Raw genomic sequence first — 21,476 nt, 5'->3', positions numbered from 1 at the left:
GAAAGCTAATAGACATTTTCCATCCCAAGTTTGTAGGATTCTGGGCTTTTTGCAATAGCTGTTTCACTTAAACCACAGCTCTGTGCATTGCCTTGCTCAAACTGACGGCTCCTTCCCCTCCAGCGGCCCCGCTTGTCTCATTAAAGCTCCCACCTTTCCGCTGCTCAACTGAAAATCAACAAAGGGAAATTTAGGCTGGATATCAGGAACAATTTCCTCAAGTTGACCGTGAAAATGCCTCCAGGGAAGAGCAGCGGAGGCTTCACTGCTTGCAGTGTTTAATGGGTTTCCCATCTAGGTGTAGGAGGGAGGGTAGCCTGTGCTTGGAGCCGTCCAGAGAACTCTGGGCATCCCTGGCTGTGGGCAATGGTCTTGCCCTTCTTTTGATCATTTCCCTAGGGACAAGCCGAGCAGGTGTTGCTGATTCTCCTTCCTTACTGCTCACACCCCAATGCTTCAGGCATGTCAGTGCAGTGGATTTCCCCATTAATAAACCCTGAAATAACTCCCTGCCTGGGACAGCGACCGAGGCATACTTGACTTGAAAGAGAATGCGGTCGCTAGCTGCCCAAAAACTGATTTCAGGTGAGAGTAACTCCACACGTGTGCTGGAAAAAGCAGGTGCCTTCCTTCAATGACTCACGTTCTTTCAGCATCTCATCCTCGGCCCTGTGTTCGCTGGAAGGGGGTTTCACTCACAGTTTTGCTGTCCCAGGTTGGCTTGGCTTGGCTCTTCCCTGTGTGGGGTGAGCCTGTGGCTGCACTGCAGGCTATTGCTGCTCTGTTATTTACTGTATGGATGGGGGAGTGTTTTTCCAAATGGAATGTGGTGTCCTGCTCCATGCTCCATCAAGGCGAGTGCACAGAGCGCTGTCGGGGCTGAATCCTGGCATCAGCACATTGCACATTCTCTCCAGTCCCTAAGGAACCATCACTGGAGAGGGTCCCAAAGCATTCCCTTCCTGAGGAGGCTGGTTGTGGCATGTCACCATGCTGGAATTTAATTTCATGCTGGACCTTTAAACTAATTATTTTAACTGGAAATGCTATGTCTCATGTCAATCCTCCTTGACCAAACAAAGGGGCAGGGAGGATGGACGAGCTGCTACTTCACCGAGGTCAGTCAGTTTGAATGGAGCAAACCATGTTTCCCTGGAGGGAATGCTTGCTGCAGAATTATCATGGATGATGCTTTGGGGCAGAGGAGGCCTGGAAAGGAGCAGGCATAGGCAGGACTGCCATTTCTGGCTGGCAGTGCAGGCAGAAAGTGCTCACAGGTGAGAGGTTCTGAATCAAAGTGAAGCAAACATCCTGAAGAGCTAAGCTGAGGGGTCAGCTTGCAATTCAGACAATGTGAGAGATGAGAAGAAGAGGCAACAAGGAAGAAGCAGATGCCTAAGGGGAATTAAACCCTCACTTAGACTCCTGAAGCATGTTGGAGGACTTCTTGGAGATCAGTGGTGTTGAGGAACAGAGAACCTAAGAATTCTACAAGGATATTTGATATTACCTTGGATCACTTTTAGCCTGGAAGCCTGGAACATGGAAAAAAGGCAAAGAAAGATCTCATAGTTTAGCATCTCATCATATGGTTGCTGTTGCGGGAGCTTTGAAAGGAGAAGAAACCACATCTGTGGCGTGAGGGGGAGGTGAGTGTTTCCGCAGTCCATGTTCCTCATGGTGCCACGTGAGTATCTTATGGCTGCTCGTGGGCATTCCCCTTGCAGTGACCTTGTGAGGCCATACATATGATGGAGAGAGAAACACCAGGGTTTCTGGGGACCACCATTTCAGGGTGTTGGCAGGTAGTATCCCACAGTGATTTTTCTGGGTCACATGTCCTTCCTTTCCCACCCTCCCTCCACAGCTGGTGTTGAACAAATGCAGAGGAGGACATTTAATCCTTTCTTTGAATAATTTCATAACCTAAGGCTAAAGGCTACAGATGAGCACGGCCTGTGGGGGACGGGGAACAGTTGAAGGTCCTGGTCAGTGTGACAGGAGGTGGTGTCAGTGCAGCAGCCGCCAGACTGTTTTAAAGCAGAACCCTCTCCAGATAGCTTTTAAAAATGTACGTGATATCTCACAAAAACATGGTCAGGGTGTGGATTCCAGCTGTGCACTTCAGAGATTTCCGATCTTTTGTTTCCCGTGCATGAACCCAACACTAATCTGCAATTTGGGTCTGACTCTGCTCTTTGCTCCAGCCGGTGGAGCTGTGCTGGGAAGTGGGACGCCACGTGTGACCGGCAAGGGCTCGGCAGAGAGCGAGCCAGGAGCAGCGAGGGGGAAGGGGAGCAGGTTGGGCTTGATTTCTATGGCTCAGTTTGCAGAACGCTGTCTTGCCATGCAGGACACTTCTGGGAGATGGGGCATCTCCTTGGATGCTCTTCTAAAGACTGTGGATCCTTGCAGCAACCTGCTGCCCTCACAGAAGAAGCACAGTGTCAGGGCTGTCCTGTCCTGCACCCACATCCCAGGTCTCTAAGGACTCATTGCTTGGAGTCTTACTTTGGTGTAATGATGTGCCCTGAAACTGCAGGCTTTGGGCAGCATCCCATAGTTATAACATCTTATAGTTGTCATTGATAAGAGTGCAAGCAGGCTCTGAGTAGGGACAGAGCTGGTGCAGAGCCCATTTTCCTTATGCATCACAGAGGACCAGCATGACGGGGGTATATCTCCAGGTCTTTTCTCTATTAGCATTGTCCTTAGCCCCTCCAAGATGGGCCCTGGGTGTCTTCACCCTCCTGGGCACAGGAGCTTCATGGGCACTCCCATGGCATCACTGGGGAGACTCCTGAAACAGGATGAAGACCTGCACAGGAGCCAACACCAGCAGGATCCATGTCAAGCAGTCTGCAGTCAGGGTGTACCCAGGCAGCTGGGTACACAGGCCTCAAGAGTTTCTTTGGAAGAGGAAGCCACAGCCATGTAACACAGGCAGGGCTGTTCCTGTAGCATGCTGTGGGCTGTGAGCGATTGTCTTTGGGAAGCCCAGATGCAGCCCTGCAGCCTTTCCCCAAACTTTCTTAATTTCGTCACTGACTCCGGCAATGTGAGGGTTTCCCTTGTGCCACGAATGCTCGTTTTGCAATGGAAGTGACATTTGTTTCCTGCAATGATGACACTTTGCCCTTCCAGAGCCAGAAGAATTCTTGCTAATCCTCCCTTCCCTCTATTCACACATTTTTTCTTCATTCTGCTCCTAGACCACAGCGCTTCGCTAAGCATCACAGTCACCAGCAGGTAATTTAAGCACACATCTGCTTGCAATCTGGGAGGAAGGAGAGAGGCAGTTTGTCTTCGTTAGAAGCCTGGCGGTCATTGCTCTTTGCTTACCTGGTGGCATTAAGGCTTTTCTGTGGCTCTGTGGGGGCCAGGTGGGAACCAGGGGTCGTCTAGGATGGGACAGTGCCTGGCTCTGATGCCTTGCCCAAAGGTATCGCTGGGGATGTCCAGCCACAATTGATGTGCTGTATGACCCAACTTGAGCACTGATACCTGCCTAGTTTGGCGTCCTCATCTCTCTTCCCTTAGCTCTCCTTCTTGTGACTGCTGGACTTCCAGCCTTCTCTGGTGAAGGCTCGCTGTCCTGCTGGCTGATGGCACCCAGGTCAGACAGACTGAGAAAGCCACTGGAGTCAGCACCCAGATCCGTGCCCTTATTTCAGGAAAGCTCTGAGGTTTTAGCTGCATCCCTGTGGATGAGACAGGGAACACAGTACTCACAGGAGGAGGCTGGAGCTATTGCTGGGTGCACGGGGGTATTAAATAGCACAAGCCTGTGGGAAACCAACGCTTCTCTCCTTCCAGTGCTTCAGGGCAAACTTATTTCAGCAAATCCTCCATCCCCTATTGCTATTCCATCTCTTGGGTTTCCTCTTAATACACTGAGCTGCTGGGTTTATTTTTGGAGCTGCCCTCTCCCCACTGGCAGAACAGACATGCAAGAGCATTTATGTGTCAGAAAGGCTGAAGGTCTGGAAATCAGGAGGTAAGTGCTGATTTTCCTGAGGAAATTTGGACATGTCCCCTATGTTTTTACAAGGAGCTGTAGGAGTGGAGCAGTGCTGAGATGCTACCATGAGAGATTTGGGCTGTGGAAGGATGCTGCAACCCTGAAACACTTCGCATGCCCCCTTGCAAGACCCCTTATTTCCTGTTTGAGTCCCTGTGACTAGTTTTTAACTGCATCGAAGGCTTTCTTCATATTTTGCTAAGTTTAGACTGCTTGCCATTTCTTTCAGTGTCCCAAAACAGCTGCTGAGTGAAAGGCAATCTTTTTCTGATATTCAATACCATAGGCAGGAGTGAATTGAAAATGTGTTGATTCCTTAGACTGTGGGAAAAAGACCTGTACTGCTGGCAAAACTGGGCTGAAAAGTAATGTGGGTTTTTTCAGGGTTTTTTTTTTTCTTTTGCAATAGCTTCATGGAAAAACAACTCATATTTCTTCATTGCTTTGAATTTTCCCTGGAGGATTCTGAGGGGCTGAGGTCTTGTATTTCTATACACTTGTTTGCAGAGGCGGCAGAATACAGTGGGTTCACACAAAAGCCTCAGATTTGTCAGTATTCAAAAAAGGGGATCTGCATAATGCCCCGAAGCATCGTTCTTACAGCCCACAAAAGCCAGACATCCCAAGGGGAGCCTGATGCCAAAATTAGCTGAACTCACAGCCACATCAGAGGGGTGAAGTGGCTGTCCCGCGGCTGGTGCCGGAGGAGCTGTGCTTCCCGGCCCTTGCTTTGACACAGATGTTTTGTGTCACACTTGGGTCCACTGGCAGCAGTGCAGGGGCTTTCCACTCTCTGTGCCTTCAGGGCATCCGTGAGGGAATTGCTCCCACCATCAGGCTCAACCCTGCTGGCTAAGTGCAGGGTGAGGGGCTGATACCCAGCCTTGGTCCAGTTGCTGCGCTGCTGGCTCTGCATGGGCTTTCCTCCACCCAGACAGCAGCCTCAGGTCCTCTGAAGATTGCTTGTTTGAGATATGTGTAACATTAGTCCATGTAAATCACATCAAGCCCATGGTTTCCAGCACTGCTGGCTTGGGCTCTTGCAGACTGGCTCGCTGTCCCTCAGCCACAGGCCGTCTAGGTTAGCTTAATGAGGAAGCCAGACTAAGATGAAATAATTAATGCAGCTGTAGGAGTCTTTGGGGAATAAGGGAGCTGGCCCAAATCTTCCTCCTCAACCAAAGCAGTCCAGGCCTTTGTGAAGGTTCGGAAATTCTCCATTTCCACTGGGTGCTGAAGGTGGGTCTGTGGTCCTTCCAGCCCAGGATGCTCCCAGGAGCTCTGTGAATCAGCTGCATAGGCATGGAGACCTGGACCGGCTCCAGGGCAGCAGCTGGGCTGGGATTGTGGGCAGGGAGCATTGTGGGGGGTCACGGGTGTTTTGGGAGGGTCAAACTCCCATGAGAGGAGCGAGGAGAATGGTGCTAGGCTCTGGAGGATACTCTGTGGCTGGGATGCTCCAGTTGGCTCTGAGAGTTGGGAGATGTGCCAGAGACCTCTCACTCAGGGCTGTCCCTGCTCCAGCAGTGCAAATGGGCACTGACAAGGGGAGGCACCCGCTCCTGCTGTGGTCCTGCTGCTCAGCACAAGCCCAAATTAAAGAAGGTTTATTTAGTAAACCCATTCCAGGATAAAGCTTTTGATTTATAGGCGCCCCAATAGCGCTCCAAGGAGAACTTGTACAACTTTAACTGCATTTTCTCAGCATCACACCAGCCCAATAAAAGAGAGTTCATATGCGCTGCACAAATTCTCACTTCCAATATAAAAAAGGTTTTATGAGACTGGAAGTCTCACTGGCTCTGCAGGGCCGGGTGTATTGGCGGATACTCCGCATGACAGACCCTTGATTCCTCTTTGAGTTGTCAGACTTCAGTAGCATTTACAGCTATTTAGCTATCAAATTTTATGTGCGGCTCTGAGAGAAATGTGTCTTTTAAATACTGCTCTGTCTCATAAACAGCAGTCTGTTAAACTATGTCAACGATACAAGCAGTTTGTGAAGTCCTTCAATGCAATTGCCTACAGGTCCGCTCGTTACCTGAGCAGCAAAGTGCTGAACAACTCACCAAGTTAATTTCTCGAGCCAGTTGTCTTGGCTGGGGATCAGCTTGCCAAGCAAAACTCGGTAATAACCATGCTCCAGCAGCCCACATTCAGGTCATGTTTTAGGTAGAGTCTCACTTGCTCGGTGCTCACTCAGACAAGTTTGTCATCTCTACTATGGTTACATCAAGAAGCCACGTGCAAGTGTGCATCCCTGATTTTCTATCCCAAAACTTTGAAGCTCAGGATCCTCTCCTTTCTACAGAAAGACCTTTCAGTCTTCTCTTTGGTCCTTCTCCTCAGAGAAGAGGCTGGAGGCAGGATATTTCCAGGGTGCTGTCCTTGACCTTGGCCATAACAAAATCCCTTCACTGCCCCTTCAAACTTCCCCCTAGTATATGCCTTTCCTGTTGCTTTCCCCCTCTGCTTTTCCCAGCCACGGTTCAGGGGAACAGCATGTACCACATTACATCTTCACTCTATTTATTTGGTGACCCAAGCTGAGCCTGTTTGTATCAGATGAGGAACAGAAGCTTTCTTGCCCTTTTTGCCGATAGTGCAATCAGACCAGCTCCAACACTGGGATATAATTTATGGACTCTGAGTTCGGAGCTGAGCCAGACATGAGCTTTCAGACTCTTTTATTTCATTCCTTACTTCTTTTTTTTTTCCTTGTTATTATTTTAGCATAAACTGGTGACTTTATGTGTGTATTTTCGAGCCTGCACCACTTGGAAGGTGCAGACGGTGTGAAGAGCCCAGGCAGTGGGCGCCTTCACCCTGAGGCGTGGGGTAACGAGTACTTGGATGCCTAATTGCTGCCGTGTGCTGCAGACTGGGAGGTTTGCTCTCCCATCGCTGCTGTTTCCGTGTGCAATGAGCCGGGGGGACGGCAAGGAAAAAAAATATATATATATATGTGCGTGTGCAGCATGGTTATTTTCAAATATGAAATTGCACCTGCAAAAATAGAAGCCAGGAAAAGGACTGGCAAGCAGCTTGGATCTGGGAGGCGCCATGCGTGCGGAGCAGAGATGGAGACGGCGTCTCTGAGTTCCTTTCCCATGCTCGTGACGCCTGATAGTTTTAGCGGACATTGCTTTTCCTCCCGCTTGCATTTCAATTAATCATCTGCTTGTCAGCGCTCTTCTCCCCAGCTCCCCTCCCCGCCAAGTCCCGGGGAGCGGTGCGCACACATGCAAAGCGCCCATGCACGCAGGCTGCGTGCTGACGGGCTTGGCCGCTCGTTAATCACTTACTGGTGTCATGCGAGGCAGTCCCCGCAGAAGGAAGTTTGGAAAAGGGACAGACGGCCATCTCCTTGGTCTCCATTTCATCAGGGGGATTGAGCTGAGCACAGGATCTGGCCCTGACACATTGCAGTCCCGCGGTCTCTGTTGGTCTCCATGGTCTACGTCCTGCTCCAGGCAGAGGGCTCGTCAGAAGCGCTCACCCAGATTTTGCTTTCCAATATTTAAAACAAGCACTGAGCAGGGCCATCCCCATCAGAATTTGTGGGGGACTTCATAATATTTAATTTTTCTTGGCAATGGCATGCTCATCTGTCCAACAAGGTAAGAAATGGCCTGGGAAGTCCCTAGTCCAGAATCTTGCCCCAGGCAGGGTGAATACTGAATGTGAACCAGTTTACTTCACCCGTTTGGGTTTTGAAAACCTCCAGGCTTAGGTCCTACAACCTGTCTGGGTTCATCTTCCAGCAGGTGACTGTCATGAGACTATGCCTTCCTTATAGCAAGCCTGAACCTCTCCTGTTGCAGCTCTTGCAGCTCATGCCTGTTGTCTCTCATCTTCCCACCATGGAGAAAACAGCCTGTCTCCATCATCTCAGTAATCTCAAGGTAGGTACTGTGAGGCTGCTGTTCGATCCCTCCAAAACCATCACTTTGGAGGCTGCACAAGCCCTGTTTTCTCAACCTGTCCTCATCCCCATGTGCCTCAGCCTCATCACCACCCTTCAAGGACTTGCTGGAGGTCAGCATTGCCAATCTCGTACATGGGCCCCAAAACTGGGCACAGTGCTCCAGATGTGATCTAAGGACTTTTTTTTTTCCATTAAATTTTTTTTTCCCATAGTAGATCTTGCAGACCCTGACTAGGCATACACTTGGCATCAAATTTCCTCTCCAGCTGGGGAAGGTTCCCAAAAAAAAAAAAATTAATAAAGTCTCTGTGTGTGTGCACACTTGTGTGCACACTAATTTGGTGTGATTCCTGTTTTGAAGATTCAGTAGATTTTTTTTTATTAATACTTTTCACAAATGTCTGCAAGAACTACCGTTTGAGCCCTGCACAAAGGGGCTGCTCTGCTCAGAGACTCCTCTGCAACCCCAGCAGGAGCTGTGCCCTCTTCCCAAGCTGTCTTTGACTTCACTTCCACAGAGATAGTCAGATCAGATGGTTTCTTTTCCGACCCCCTCTCCTTGCCCAGGGTTTCTCCTAACTAGTGCACTGAGTTTTTTCTGCCGGGAAGAAGCTTTTTTTGGGGCTAGTCAGAATTGTTCCAGCAAGGCTGGTACACTCTGTGCTGGGAGAGCAGCTTGATGGGAATGAGGGGTGCAACCAGAGCTGGGGAAAGGGAGCACAAATGATTTAGAAAAGGTTAAAGAAGACACCCTGGGCAGGCTGCAGAGCAGGAGGCAGAGGTGGGGGCTCGAGGGGAAAAAGGGAGCATTTTCTGGAGATGAGCATCCCAGTGAGAGGGCAAGAAGATGTTCGGTGTGAGGCTGGTCCTTCCAGAAGAGCTCACTGGCCTGTTAGAGAAAAGCAAATCCTGCTGAGACAGAAGCTGAGGGGTAAAGGGAGGGAGCCAGCAACACTGGAGGGAGATGAGGGCCCGAGCCATGCCAGTCATCCCCTTGCTGGGTCAGGCTCTGCTCTACGGCCACAGTGGAGTATTTTCAGTCCTCCTGAGTTTTGCAGAAGGGCATTAGCTAATGGATATACCCAGTGGCAAGTCCAGGATGAGCCAGCTCCACATCCCTGGAATGGAGAGCTGGGATGTGAACTGAAACCACTTGCTGTGCCAGGGAAGTGGAAGTCAGGCTCCCACTCTCCATCCAGGCAGCATCAGAATGGGCTCAAGCAACCAGAAAGCAGCAAAACCAGGGGTAGAAATATGTTTCCCCACATTTGCTGCTCATCTGTGGCTCTACCCTGTGGTGAGCGCAGCGAGCTGATGAGTACGCGCAGACCTGACTCTGGCTCAGTTTTTCCTTTGTTCTGTCATTGACAAATATTCAGGGATTGAAAGTGAAATACTGTGCTTTGCTCTTCCAAAGAGAAAAAAAAAAAATAAAGGGAAGGGAAGGAGCCCCTTTTGCATGCTGCACCGGCGAACCCTCGTCATCCTGTAGCAGGAGGCCAGCACACATGAATATTCCTGTGCAATATGCACAAGTGATGAGCCCCATATGCAGGCCTTGGGAGAAATTAAATGTTTTCTACGGCATTTTCCAAAAAGCCTTTCTATCAAAGTGCTTGGTCGGGAGCCAAAAACGCCCCAGCTTTCGTGGCCCCAGCTGGTTGACACTTTTTTATTATTTTATTTTTAAATGCTGATGAATATTTTCTAATTAAAAAACAAGCCCTCCCCTAAACTGAGTCTTGCCCCAGTGGATGAAGTGGAGCCAGAGGTTGGGAGGGGGCTGGAGGCCGCTGGGGACTCCATGGCTGCTCTTGGCTGATGGTTTTCTCTTCCTTCAGTGCTGGAGCTTCCAGGAAGGGTCCTGAGACAAAAGGCACACGTGGTTCACATCTGTCCTGCCACACCTGGTGGAAGACAGCCGGCCAGGCAGGGGTGGCACCCTCGTTCCTGCCTGCTGCCTCGCCCCCAAGAGAGGGGAGGAATGAGTGCAGGCTGCAGGCAGGAGGTTTAAAGCACACCAACCTCCTGGGATGGGGATCACTGGGGTGCAGCTAGGCAAAGGGATTTCCAAGTCAAATTTGGCATTGCAAGGGCTGTCCTTCATACACTGGCTGCTTTGCCTGCAACGGTGAGAAGGAGCAAAGCCATGGTGTGATTTTAGGGGTGGAAGAGATGGGGCAGTTGCTGGAGGGAGAGGGAGCCTGAGGAGAGGCAGATGCACAGAATGAGACTTGATACCGGTACTTGTCTTGAGCACAGGATCAAAATGTCCCAATAATTTTAAGGCATATGAACTTGGTGCAGAGTTGGAGAGGGGCTGACCTGACAGGGGCATAAAAGAGAGATAGGCACTGGTTCTGTGGCCTGGAAGGACAGGAGGGCCCTGAGAGCCCAGAGAGAGCCTGGCTGGTGGGGCAGGGTGATTGTGTAGGGAGTGTGGGACCAAGCAAGAGGAGTATCAAGCACTCCCCTGCTTACTCCTGGAGTCTGGTAGCATGGCCACCTCCAGACCCACAGCCCCTAGAACTGCCGTAGGATGAAGATAGACCTGGATCTGTGTTCTTTGAATGTGAGTCTTCATGGCAGATCCCAGAGGCCAATGCATTCATATTTAGTGTTTGGCTTTGGGGGTTTACTAGTGGAAAAAGTGCCTTGCTGCAGGAATACTGGCAGCAGGATGGAGAAGAAGGCTTCTGGGATCTTGCCAAGTGGGACCTCTCCCAGCTGAGTTGTTTTTCTCCTATATGGCCAGGTTGGCTTCAGACTGCTTTCAGTGTTGGTAGGTAGGAAAGTGATGGTGTGTCCACCTTGGGTGCTGTATCCCATAAACAACAGGAAAGAGAAAAAGAAAGGAACTGCATGGTTTAACACCCCTAGATCAGTTCTGGGGCTTGGTACCACTGTACGCATCTTCCCTCCCTTGCAGGGCTGAAAACAAATTGGATTTTAATCCAACCTCTTCTTTATTGAGTATTCATTTAATTCTGCTGGCTTTACATGGCAAAATCTTCCTCCAAGTGTACATCCTCTTGGCTTTGGTTTTTTGGAAAGAGGCTGAGACTCAAATACAGTTTCACACACGCCTCACCTGCCAGTGGCAACACGCAGCGATGCTGGGCTTGCCAGAGCCATGCTTGGAGGGAATTCTCTTTTCCAAAAGGGTGTTTTGTTTCCCCCATCACCATCGAGCCCAGCACACCACCCCAGCACGCGTCTCAGTGCATCCTCCTCTCTGTCCTAGTGAAACTGCTTCCCTGATGTCAGACAGGGAATACACCCTAACAAACATTTTAATTTAAGAGCTGTTAAAGCCCAGGGGCAGCAGGAGGTCACAGTCTGCACACACAGATGGTGTTTTGTCCTTGATAATTAAACTTTCCTGTAGTTTTGGGTGAGACACTTTCTTGACTTTTATTCGGCACAGCTGCGTCTAGCCAACTCCATTTCTCCCTCCTCATCCTCTGCTCACCCTCAGCAAACACTGTCTGCAAGGTCTGGGGCTGGATCCTAGGGAGGTCAAGGATCCCCAGGGGTTTTCAGAGGGGTCCTCAGCAGCCCCTTGGTCTCACCCCACAAGTTCTGCTGGCTCCAGGCTGTGGCAGTCAGAGACCCTCAAAGAGGCACCAGTTGGAGGCCAGGGGAGGAGAGCCAGCCTGGGGCTTTGGAGTGCCGGCAGCCCATTTAAGCAATGCTGTTTCTGCCTCCCATGGATGCTTTTCCCCTTCCACCAGCTGAATCCAGGCAATGCCAAACTGATAGGGGGCAAGGGGGCAGGGGCCAGTGAGGTCCTGCTGCAGACTGAGGCAGCAGTGGTGCCAAGACAGCTGCTGCCATGTGGTGAGGCTTGGCCTGTGAGTAGGGCCATTTGGGGGGGGTCAGAGCAAAAAGAGGTCACTTCTATCCACTGCTTTCCCAGGAGGGTGTTTGCAAGCAGAAGAGGGCAGGCACATCACCCCAGTCCCACTGCCAGCCTTAGGCTCAGTTCTGGGGCAGACCCCTGAGCCTACCAAAGAGACTGCTGGCAGCAGAAAGCCCCCTTCCAGCATCACTGGACACAACACGGGCTGCTCTCACTGAAGGGTGGGATTAGTTCCTCCCTTCAGTGCCACCCTTTTCACTTGTCATCAGGGTATTACAGAAAACCCACATGCCTCCGTTTTTCCCCCTCAGTTGCCCACTTCCAGAACGGGGTGCTTCTGTGACATAGGGACACAGATCCCAGAAGGCTGCATGGGACATGCCGGGCACCTGTGAAACCACCTGGGGTGAGTGGGGTGATGAAACTGGATGGAACTGGGTGAATCAATGACCACCAAACCCCATCTGTCTGCGATTCTCTCCAGTCTGCTTTTTCCTGGCCAGGTTTTGAGCAGCATTCTTGCAGTGAGGAAGGAGGCAGGGGGCAGCCCATATGCAGCTGGAGGACAAATGTCCTCACTGTCACATCTATCCTGGCTGCCTGCACTGGCCTGTGTCCCCACAGCAGCTTGTGGGCCAGTGACCCCGGGCCACTTGGTGGTCTGAAGGCATTAGAGGCATTAGTGGGGACACCAGCAGCTCCTGTGGAACGTGGACAGGGAAGGACAGCAAGCAGGGACCCGTGGGGACCACACAGTTCCCAGCATCCTGAGCCCCTGTCTGCCTCCAACAGTGTTTGCTGCTCTCCCTGGGCCTTGGAAGCTGCCTGGGTCCTGCCTACCCCATCCTCCTGCCAACTTGTGCTGCAGGCATGGAGGAGAGATGAAACAAAGCAACACAAGCCATAGTCACCATCCCTGGAGGTATTTAAAATACATGTGAATATGGCACTTAGGAACAGGGCTTAGTGGTGGACTTGGCAGTGTTAGGTTTACTGTTGGACTTGATGAGGTTTTTGTCCAACCTAAATGATGGATTTTATGATTGCATGATCCTGAGGTGTCTCTGGGGAGGCAGCATCAGAGTCATTGGAGTGGCTTCCTCTGTGCCAACAGCTCAAAAAAAAAAAAGAAAGCCCAATCAAAAAGCCAAGCTAAAATTAAAATGCCCAAGAAGCTCTGTATAACTGGGTGCTCCATCGCTTACTCTCACAGTGCTGCTAAGCCCTTCCCTCTTCTTCCCTCCTTGGACAAGACATCTGCCAAGGTCTCTTCCAATGCTCCTCACTCCAATCCTGCTCCCTCTGTGCCAACAGCTCAAAAAAAAAAAAGAAAGCCCAATCAAAAAGCCAAGCTAAAATTAAAATGCCCAAGAAGCTCTGTATAACTGGGTGCTCCATCGCTTACTCTCACAGTGCTGCTAAGCCCTTCCCTCTTCTTCCCTCCTTGGACAAGACATCTGCCAAGGTCTCTTCCAATGCTCCTCACTCCAATCCTGCTCATGTCCCTGAGCCCCTGCAACACAACTTCAGGCTCTCATCCTCTTCTAGCTCTGTCTCAGCATGCTGGCAAAAAGCAAACCTGTCCTGCTTTTTGAGCAGCAATGCTGTGGCCTCAGTCCTTGGATGCCTGTGATTCAGGAATGAGCTGTAGCTCTCCCTGGCCTGGGCACATCACCACCAGGAGGTTTATTGGGGCCAAGCTAGCATGGCCCTGCCTGCACTGGAGGAAGGGGGTCCTGCAGGGTGCCAGCAGCTGGGTTGGGATGGCAGCTGGCACTTTTTCCCTGGTTGCCCCTGTGCTTCCACAGCAGCGCCATGCTCTTCACCTCACATAACCCCAGTGCCACAGAGCTCAGACACAGTGCCCACACTGTGTCCAGCCCCTTGCATGGGAGCTGCAGTGAATAGACCTCCAGAGGAGCAAGACTGGGCTAGCAAGAGATGCAGTCTTCATGTTTCAAGCAAAGCCCTGTGGAACCTGTGTCTGCAGGTGCTACTGAGGGGGATGCTAAAGCTGCTGTGGCCAGACATACCCCAAAAATCGCTCCTAGCAGTAACCATGGGAAACACCGTGCTCCTCTATGCCATGTCTGCTGTGTAGTGGGCATCCAGCTGATAGAATAAATCTGGACAAACCCTGTCTGTCCTCCTTTTCCTATTTGTTTTGCTCAGGATAGCACATGACTATGCCACAGTCCAGAGTTTAATACTAGGATGCTTCTCTCTGCCCTGGAGCTCTGCATCTGCAGGGATGTTGGGCATTTCATAAAGCAGGCTCACTACAGTCTCCCCAAGGCAGAAAGCAGGGTTGTGAGCAAAATCCTAGGGGGACTGAAGGGCAATGCAGCCCCGCAGACAAAAATAAAAAATGTTGACAGCATTTGTCTGGAAAGCACAAACCAAACCTGGCATGAGACAGCAGGACCTTCCTAAATTATTTGGGGTTGTTTGCTCAGTTTATGTGAGTTTGGTTTTGATTTTGTGAGGTTGTTTAGGTTTTGTTCCGCATCATTAATATTCTGTTTTTGTGGGTGGAGGCTGAGAATCGAAGTGCTGAAAACCAGCATGACACCAAGAGCTCCATCCCACAGTAACCACAGCCTGGAGATGCAGAATGAGCAGGATCTGCTCCCAAGTACGCCCATCTTAGGTGATTTCTCCAGCTTCCGGAGAGGAGTACTGGGAAGCACCTGAACCACAAGCATCACCCATCTCCAGTCTCTCTCCCTTCTCTGTCTGATCTCTTCTGTCTGTCCCTGACATGGCACCATCTATGGAGAAACACTGCTCAGGACCTCATTTTAATGGAGGCTCCAGACAAAAAGCACTGGTTCTGGCAGTTCTTTAATAGAAGCAAAGATACGATTGATTCCTGCAATCTCTCTCTGCAGGGAGCCAGGAAATGCTCAGTGCAGAGGAAAGTTGAGTAAAAAGAGAGGGAAAATTACATTTCCCATTGTTGGTCTGAGCTTTCCTGCATCTCAGAGGCTGGCCAGGGGTGGCTGTGGGCTGTGGAGGAGTGGGGTTTGGGTATGGCAGCTCAGCTGACCTTCCTGCCCAGGTGGCACTCGTGTCCCTGAGGAACAGTCCTGGGACAATGTTCCTCCTCTGCCATGGGATTTAAGCCCCCTCCTGCCCTGCTGTGCCTCCTCACAGTAGCACTGTTGAGGACGTGCAATGCTTTATTAGTATGCTGTTCTTTGCATTGGCTTTTATCACTGCTGGAGCAGATGGCTGGTCTTGGACTGCTGCCTTCCACTTGCAGAAAAACTGGTTCACATGGTGGGAGGTGTGAGGACAGGTATGGGCTATGGGAAACATCCCCCGTCAAGGCTCCATGCAGGAACAGGGAACGGGCAGCAGCACTGCCCTGCAATGGATGTGGCACCGGGGGCTGTTGCTGGGCAGGGTCACTGGAGAGGTTCCCATCGATTGTACCTGTCCCATGCTCTCCTGACATCGTGCTCCTGCCTGTCCTCAGGCCACGGAGGAATCATAGCACCCCAGTGTGTCCCTTGTCCTGCCAGGGACAGGGGTGGACTGCACTGCCCTGATGCTTTAGGGCACCAATTTGAAGAGCAGCAAGGTGTGGTTTGAGAGATCCCCATCTTGCTCCTGGAGCAGGAATCCCCCAGCCCCTGGAGCTCCAGGGTGATGACCTCACTCCTGGGACTCTCAGCACCCTGCTGGTCTTTCTACAGCTCCCTGCCCCAGTGGGAGCATGTTGCCATGATCCACAGAAGCAACAAATTACCTGTCCTGGGTGCCAGCTTGCCAGTTTGGCATATTCTCAAACAGCCTGAGCTTTTTCATGGGTTCTTCCTCCCCAGACCATCTCAGCTACCCCTGGAGCTCCTAACTGTGCATTACCCCTTGCAAAGTAGCTCTGGTTTCATCTGGGCTTCCGAAGAGCTGCTTTCTTCATCCCCATGGATATGGGGAACAGCTTTGCTCATTGCTTTTAACACAGAGACACCCTGCCAGTGGCATCCAGGGAAGATGGAGCAACTCCAGCAGGTATGTTGGAGCCAAGAGCTCTGCAAGTCCACAGCTGCCTTCACGGGCACACCTTCAACCAAAGCAGCTGGGACATTTTGTAAGGACCATCCTTCCACCATTTGTCCATCTTTTAGACCACAAGGGAAGGAGGGTCTGCGCAGCCACCCAGGGGTCCAGCAGCGCTCGCTGGGATGGTAGAGGCTCAGTGATGAAGGAGTTCTGCTGTGGGGTGCTCCTTTTTCCAGGGTATCCTCTTCCTTGGGGTCTCCACTTCATTACCAGAAAGGGAGGAGGTGGAGGGAGTAAAGTCATGGTCCATGACAGCCAGGAGTGAATTAATTTCAGCTGGCCCTAGTCATCCCTGTGGCACTCATGGTCCAGCAGGGCAGTGCTAATTGCTCTATTGACAGTGGGGGTTTAAATTAGATTTAAGAAAGCTTTTCAAGCACTGGGCATTCTGTCTCTGCAGATAAGGCTTTCTGATAGCACGTATGAAGGAGATGATGAAGTCCTTCTTTTCTCTTTTCCTCTTAGGCAGCAAAGAGGAGTTTAGTGCTGACAGGGCACTGTAAGGCCAGAAGGTTTTATGGCTGTTAGCAAGTGTCTGACATTAAGTGACAACTATTTTTTCCTCTCCTTTCCCTCGCCTTGCTGCCAGGGATGATCTGAAAGGAGGAGACAGCACTCAGTGCTTTCGGGTGCCACAAGTGGTGCAATCCCTGGGAAGCCAGGGCTGGAGGGTGTCCTGCCTCCAGTGCTTCACTGCTCATACCAGCATCACACCCTGCCCTTGGGGAGGGATGCCTTCCCGTGGGAGGCACCCTGGATCCCCGGGGCTGGGGGAAGCTGTGTTGGGATCTCTAGCAAAGGCCTACACTGAGGAGTCGAGAGTGGCTTTGGTAAGGGTGTTGTTTCTCCTTCGGTAACGCTGGGGCCCAGGAGGTGCCTGCTGTGAGTGCGGGGGCACTGTAATGGCTACAGTCGGCATCTGCACTACAGGCACAGCACCACACCCCAGGAAGAGGCAGGCTGTGACCTGTCCTGCAGGGTAGGTGGGCTGCAGTGTCTTCAGTCAGCATCTGCACTCCAGGTGTTTAGTACCACCTTATAGCCAGTGCCTGTGGTACAGGTGTGCAGTACCACCCACGCTCGGCATCTGCTGTACAGGTGTACCCCAGCATGCGCAGTGGGTGTCTGCAGTACAGGCAAACTGGAGCAGCTCCAGCCAGTGTCTGCAGCACAGGTGTCTCCATCCACAGCCCATGCCTGCAGCAGAGGTTGTGCCACAGCATCGATAGTTGCTGTGGGCAGAGCACTCACACCGTGGTGCCTGCCACAGGTGCCTGCAGGACAGGTGCTGCAAAGCTCCTTTGGAAGGCTCTGGGCAAGGCTGCAGGAGAAGGAAATGACTAAACAGAGTTTGTTTTCCCCCAGTTCACCACTTCAGAGCCAGACCCCATAACAGCACCTGGTGGGGAATTGCTCGACGGAAGACTTTGTCATGGAAACACTAGGTTTTGAAACTACCACTTTTCTTTCATGGCAGCAACACACACCTCTAATCATTATTTATTTATCATTGCTGAGAGCAGCCTATGGCAGGTGAAAGTTGTGGTGGGAGACTGAGATGCAGCCCACATCCCTCGCTAGCCAGGGACAAACCTGCCCTGGAGCTGCTGTTTCCAGGTGCCAGTTGGTACCCCATTACCAAAGCTTTGGAGATTATACAAAGGGACAGCTGGAACGGATCCATTCCTTTGCCTGCTCAAAAGAGGACACTGGGACTGTTCAGTAGAAAGTGTCATCCTACTTTTTTGCCTGGATACACAATCCCCTTCACTCCTGCTGTGCCCCCATGGCACTGTCCTCACCCCATCACACCACAACAGCTAATGTCACATTGCTGTGTGCCTTCAGTCCTGATCCAGCTCAGGAAACACATGACTAGAAACATGTTTTGGTTTAGGCTGAGAGCTGCTGGAGGGGACCTTATTCATTTCTATGTTGAGTTGTCTTCTGCTGCGAGTGACCATGACTGATGCCCTCACTACCCTTGGTGTAGAGGACAAGGCAGGGAAAGATCAGCTATTTGCTCTCTCCCAAAACAGGAAGCTGGAGACAGGGAGGATGGCTCCAGAGCTGCTGGTCCACCACTTCATGTGTTCCCTCACCCCTCTTCCTTCTGCCCAGGCTCCTCTCTCCTCTCCACCTCCAAGAAATGATTCATTACAGGGGGAAAATCTACCTTTTGCGCACAAGATTGAGTTTCCCACTGTTGGCTTCTCTGCGTAATATATGTGGTTCCCCTCCATCACCTGTGAACTGCTCCCTGCTGGCACGGAACATAGCTCAGGAATCTGCACACCTGGTGAGCTGCTGCTCAATGGCCTGTGCACTCTGAGTGCTGGGGTGCTGGCTTTTGCTAGAGAAATAGTTAAGTGAGCAAATACAGCAGCAGAAATTTGCATTAGAAGCATCTGCAGAAATTGCGAAGGTTTTTTATGTGCTTGGGGAAAAAAAAATCAACATGGCTTTGGGCAAAACAGTCAAACAAAGTAAACACTGCATGGAAAATTGCAATTCAAGTGAGAAAAAGCTGGTTTTCTGGCTAGATTTTTTGTACTAAAATAGCTCTGCTACTGCCTGGTCACAGAGCTCATCTCTAAGAAGAAATGAGGTTTTCCAGGATGAGAGCAGCTGAGTGGTGAGTTCTCTGTGCTGTCACTGGAAGCCTCTGCCTGTGTCCTGGTCATGCCACAGAATCCCCAGGGATCTTACCTGGGTCCTTCTGCTCTCTCCTACTCCACCTGTATCCCTTGAGACAATCAGTGTTTCAGGACAGGAACCATTCCTTGCCACATAACTGTGTCTGTTTCGATGCTGGCCCAGGCACATGGGCAGGAGCAGCAGCAATTATTTTAAGAGCTGATAAGATGAGGGAGGAGCAGCAGGGGGGGGCAGCAGGTGGCTTTGCTCCCTGACAGGGCCGGGAGGTAGAGCATGAGGGTTGGTGATGGTATTTGCACTGAGCCAAGCCAAAGGCTACATCGAGATCTCACACTTTCTGAAGAGCTGGCTGGTTACTGGGGGGTCCTGTCCTGCCTCCTGTCATTGCCACTGTCCCCAGAAATGGGGTGGCTGCACTAGCTGGGGATATCTGGACTGTGGTGAAGGGAGGCTCTGGCCCCCGTTTCCTTGCCTGCTTCAATTCCTGGTGCCACCCATCAGCTTCCAGAGCTGTAGGAAGGGACTATTCTGTGGAAAGTAAATTTGGGAGTAAATAGGGAGAGTTGGCTCCTGGTTTGCAGGTGGTTTCCAAGCTGCTCAGTGCCTCAGGTTCCAGCTATCACCCACTCCCCAAGCTGCCCCTTGTGATGGCAGCTGGAGCACAGGTGGGGTGGGGGCTGGGGAGCCATGCTGCAGGCACAGAGGGGACGCATGGAGAAGGCAGTGGAGAGCAGGCACAAGAGGAGCAGGAGGGAAGAAACAGAGGGAGTGGTAAGGATGTTGTAATCCGCACTTAGCGCTCCTCGCCCAGAGCTTCCAGAGGAAGGTCACCTTCATTATCTCTGCTTTACAGGTGGGGGAAACTGAGGCACAGGGGAGGCAGTTAGAGTGATTTGCTCAAGGTGACTTGTGAGGGCTGGCAGCAGGGTCTGGGGCTTGCATGTCTCTGCAGCACCAGCACACTGGGAATGGCTCTTGCTGCCAGCCCTTCGAGCCCAAACCCAGCACCCAAAAATCAGTAGTGAAGGCTGTGGGTCCCTTCTCTGCCCATCTCCAGGCTCGTCCTCTTCAGACCCACTATCTCCCCCAGCACCCCTGCCCCTGAGAGGCATTTGAGATCAGGCTGGTCCAGCTGCACCCCAAAATCTGCTCATGAAATCCCACCCAGCTGCTCTTGCCTTCCCCTCCAGCCCTGCAAAGGCTTGCTGTGAACCAGAGGCCATCTGGGCTCCTGCAACAGTCGTGTTGGGTAATGGAATATGTTTTGCTGGATTTTTTTTCTCTTGCCAATAGAGCTCCCCCTTTATTTAGGTTTAAATGGATGCCATCTGGCTAATGAGCCCATACTCATGTTCTAGATTAAAAGGCAATCCTGTGCACGTTACTGATACGGCACTGGAGATTAGGGAGGTTTAAATGGTTTTGAAGGTGGAATTTGCTTTTCATGCATGGTGCTATTTACCTCCTGGTGGGTGGGCCCGCATCCCCATGGCTGTCCCCAGCAGCTCCCTCCTGGCTCTGGTCTCCTCTACCAGCCCTGGCTGCAAGAAAACGAGAGACTGAGCATCTCCAGCTTGCAGGGCCGTGCAGGGTATCCTTGTAGTTTTTGCTGCCATTTGTCCACCCTTGGAGGGGCTTTTTGGTGCAGGGAGGATGTCTTCATTACGTGCTTTCTTAGCTGTAACCCCCTCCACACCTCCCTGCACCACAGCATCCCCTGGGACATGGCACAGCTCACCAGGATGGAGTAGCCTCTGCCCCTCTCCCAGCCCAGAGAGGTGGGGGACAACTGTGGCCCATCAAGATATTGATGGCAGGTGGCTGAGGCTGAGGTCTGTGCTGAGATCAACATCTTGCGTGTCCTAAACACCACCTGGTGCTGTGAACTACCTGGGTGTGCTCCCATCGCCTCAAAACCCCTCTGCAACCCACTTGCAGGCAGTGCTGGCTCCTAGGAGGATGCTGCATCTGCCAAGGAGAGCCTGACACCAGGGGCTGGCTTTCCTAAGGAAAATGTTGAAAATGAGATAGGGAAGATAGAATATTTGTGCAAAGCATATCATCACCTCCAGGCACCTCCCGTGGAAAGGGCCACAGGCTATCGAGTGATGAAGCGTGCGCCAGCAAAATGCCTCATTTTGCAGTGAATTTCCCCTTGGCTGCGATGGAGTTGGTTTTACAGTCATCTCCTGCAGTCCCATTGCTGAGGGCTCTCAGCATTGGGGGCAAGCCCTGACTGCTCCTGCCTGTGTTTGCTTCCACAGATGGCTAACCCTGTCCCGTCAGCCTGCTGCGTGGTGCTCGCCGTGGTGGTGGTGGTGTACGCCCAGAGGCACAGCCAGCAGGGTGAGTCCTTCACGCCTCCCAGGCCTTGGGGGTCCTGAGAAATGGGAATGCTGCTCTTCCAGCCTCTCTCCTGGGGGCAGCTGGGAGCACCCTCCAGGTGTGCCTGATACTGCTTCTGTGCATGTTATCACTTCTCTCCATGACAAGCGTCCCCTCCAAGCCATCACTGTGGGGTTTGGGCACCCTGCATCTCCCTCTGCTGATGCCCCTTGCCCTGTCCACACCTCTCTGTGTCCCTAGTGCCAGGACACTGCTTTGGATGCCTTCCCCCACTCTTTTGTGCCCTATGCAGCCCACCCATGAAGGGATAAGAGTTGGGAGGAAGCATCAGTCTGACAGCTCCATGATGCCCTGCCCCAGGACAATCATGGATGATGCTTCATCCTGCTCTCACCTTCTTGGGATGACTTAATCCCCACTGCCACCACGTATCTGGGCCCACCACTAGCTCACATCTCTCCAGGTTGGCAGAGGATTCAGGGCTTATTTTAGTGGTGGCTTTAGAGAGATTACATTTTAAAGTCACTGGTGGCATTGGGAGCTGGAGGGCCCCACATGATCTTGGGTCTAGGCAGGAGCAGGGATGGCATCAC

The 21,476-nt window shown here is 51.7% G+C and overlaps 1 protein-coding gene across 5 annotated transcripts in view; it reads left to right on the top strand.

Annotated features, from left to right (window-relative positions):
- CNTFR (ciliary neurotrophic factor receptor) overlaps nucleotides 1-21,476 on the top strand; it is a 198,194-nt gene that overhangs the window by 94,876 nt on the left and 81,842 nt on the right. For 3 of the 5 annotated variants that reach the window (XM_017746646.1, XM_017746644.1, XM_017746645.1), the window contains exon 3: nucleotides 20,802-20,883. In XM_017746646.1, coding sequence (XP_017602135.1) covers nucleotides 20,802-20,883 — 82 coding nt within the window. Of the gene's footprint in view, nucleotides 1-7,861; nucleotides 7,927-20,801; nucleotides 20,884-21,476 lie in introns of those variants that run through there. The other 2 variants (XM_017746643.1, XM_008643005.2) reach the window with 2 other exon arrangements.

The sequence above is a fragment of the Corvus brachyrhynchos genome, unplaced genomic scaffold (genome assembly GCF_000691975.1).
Source record: "Corvus brachyrhynchos isolate BGI_N302 unplaced genomic scaffold, ASM69197v1 scaffold139, whole genome shotgun sequence".
NCBI lineage: Eukaryota > Metazoa > Chordata > Aves > Passeriformes > Corvidae > Corvus > Corvus brachyrhynchos.
Note: the sequence above shows the minus strand (reverse complement) of the source record. Positions and strands in the feature narration are given on the sequence as shown.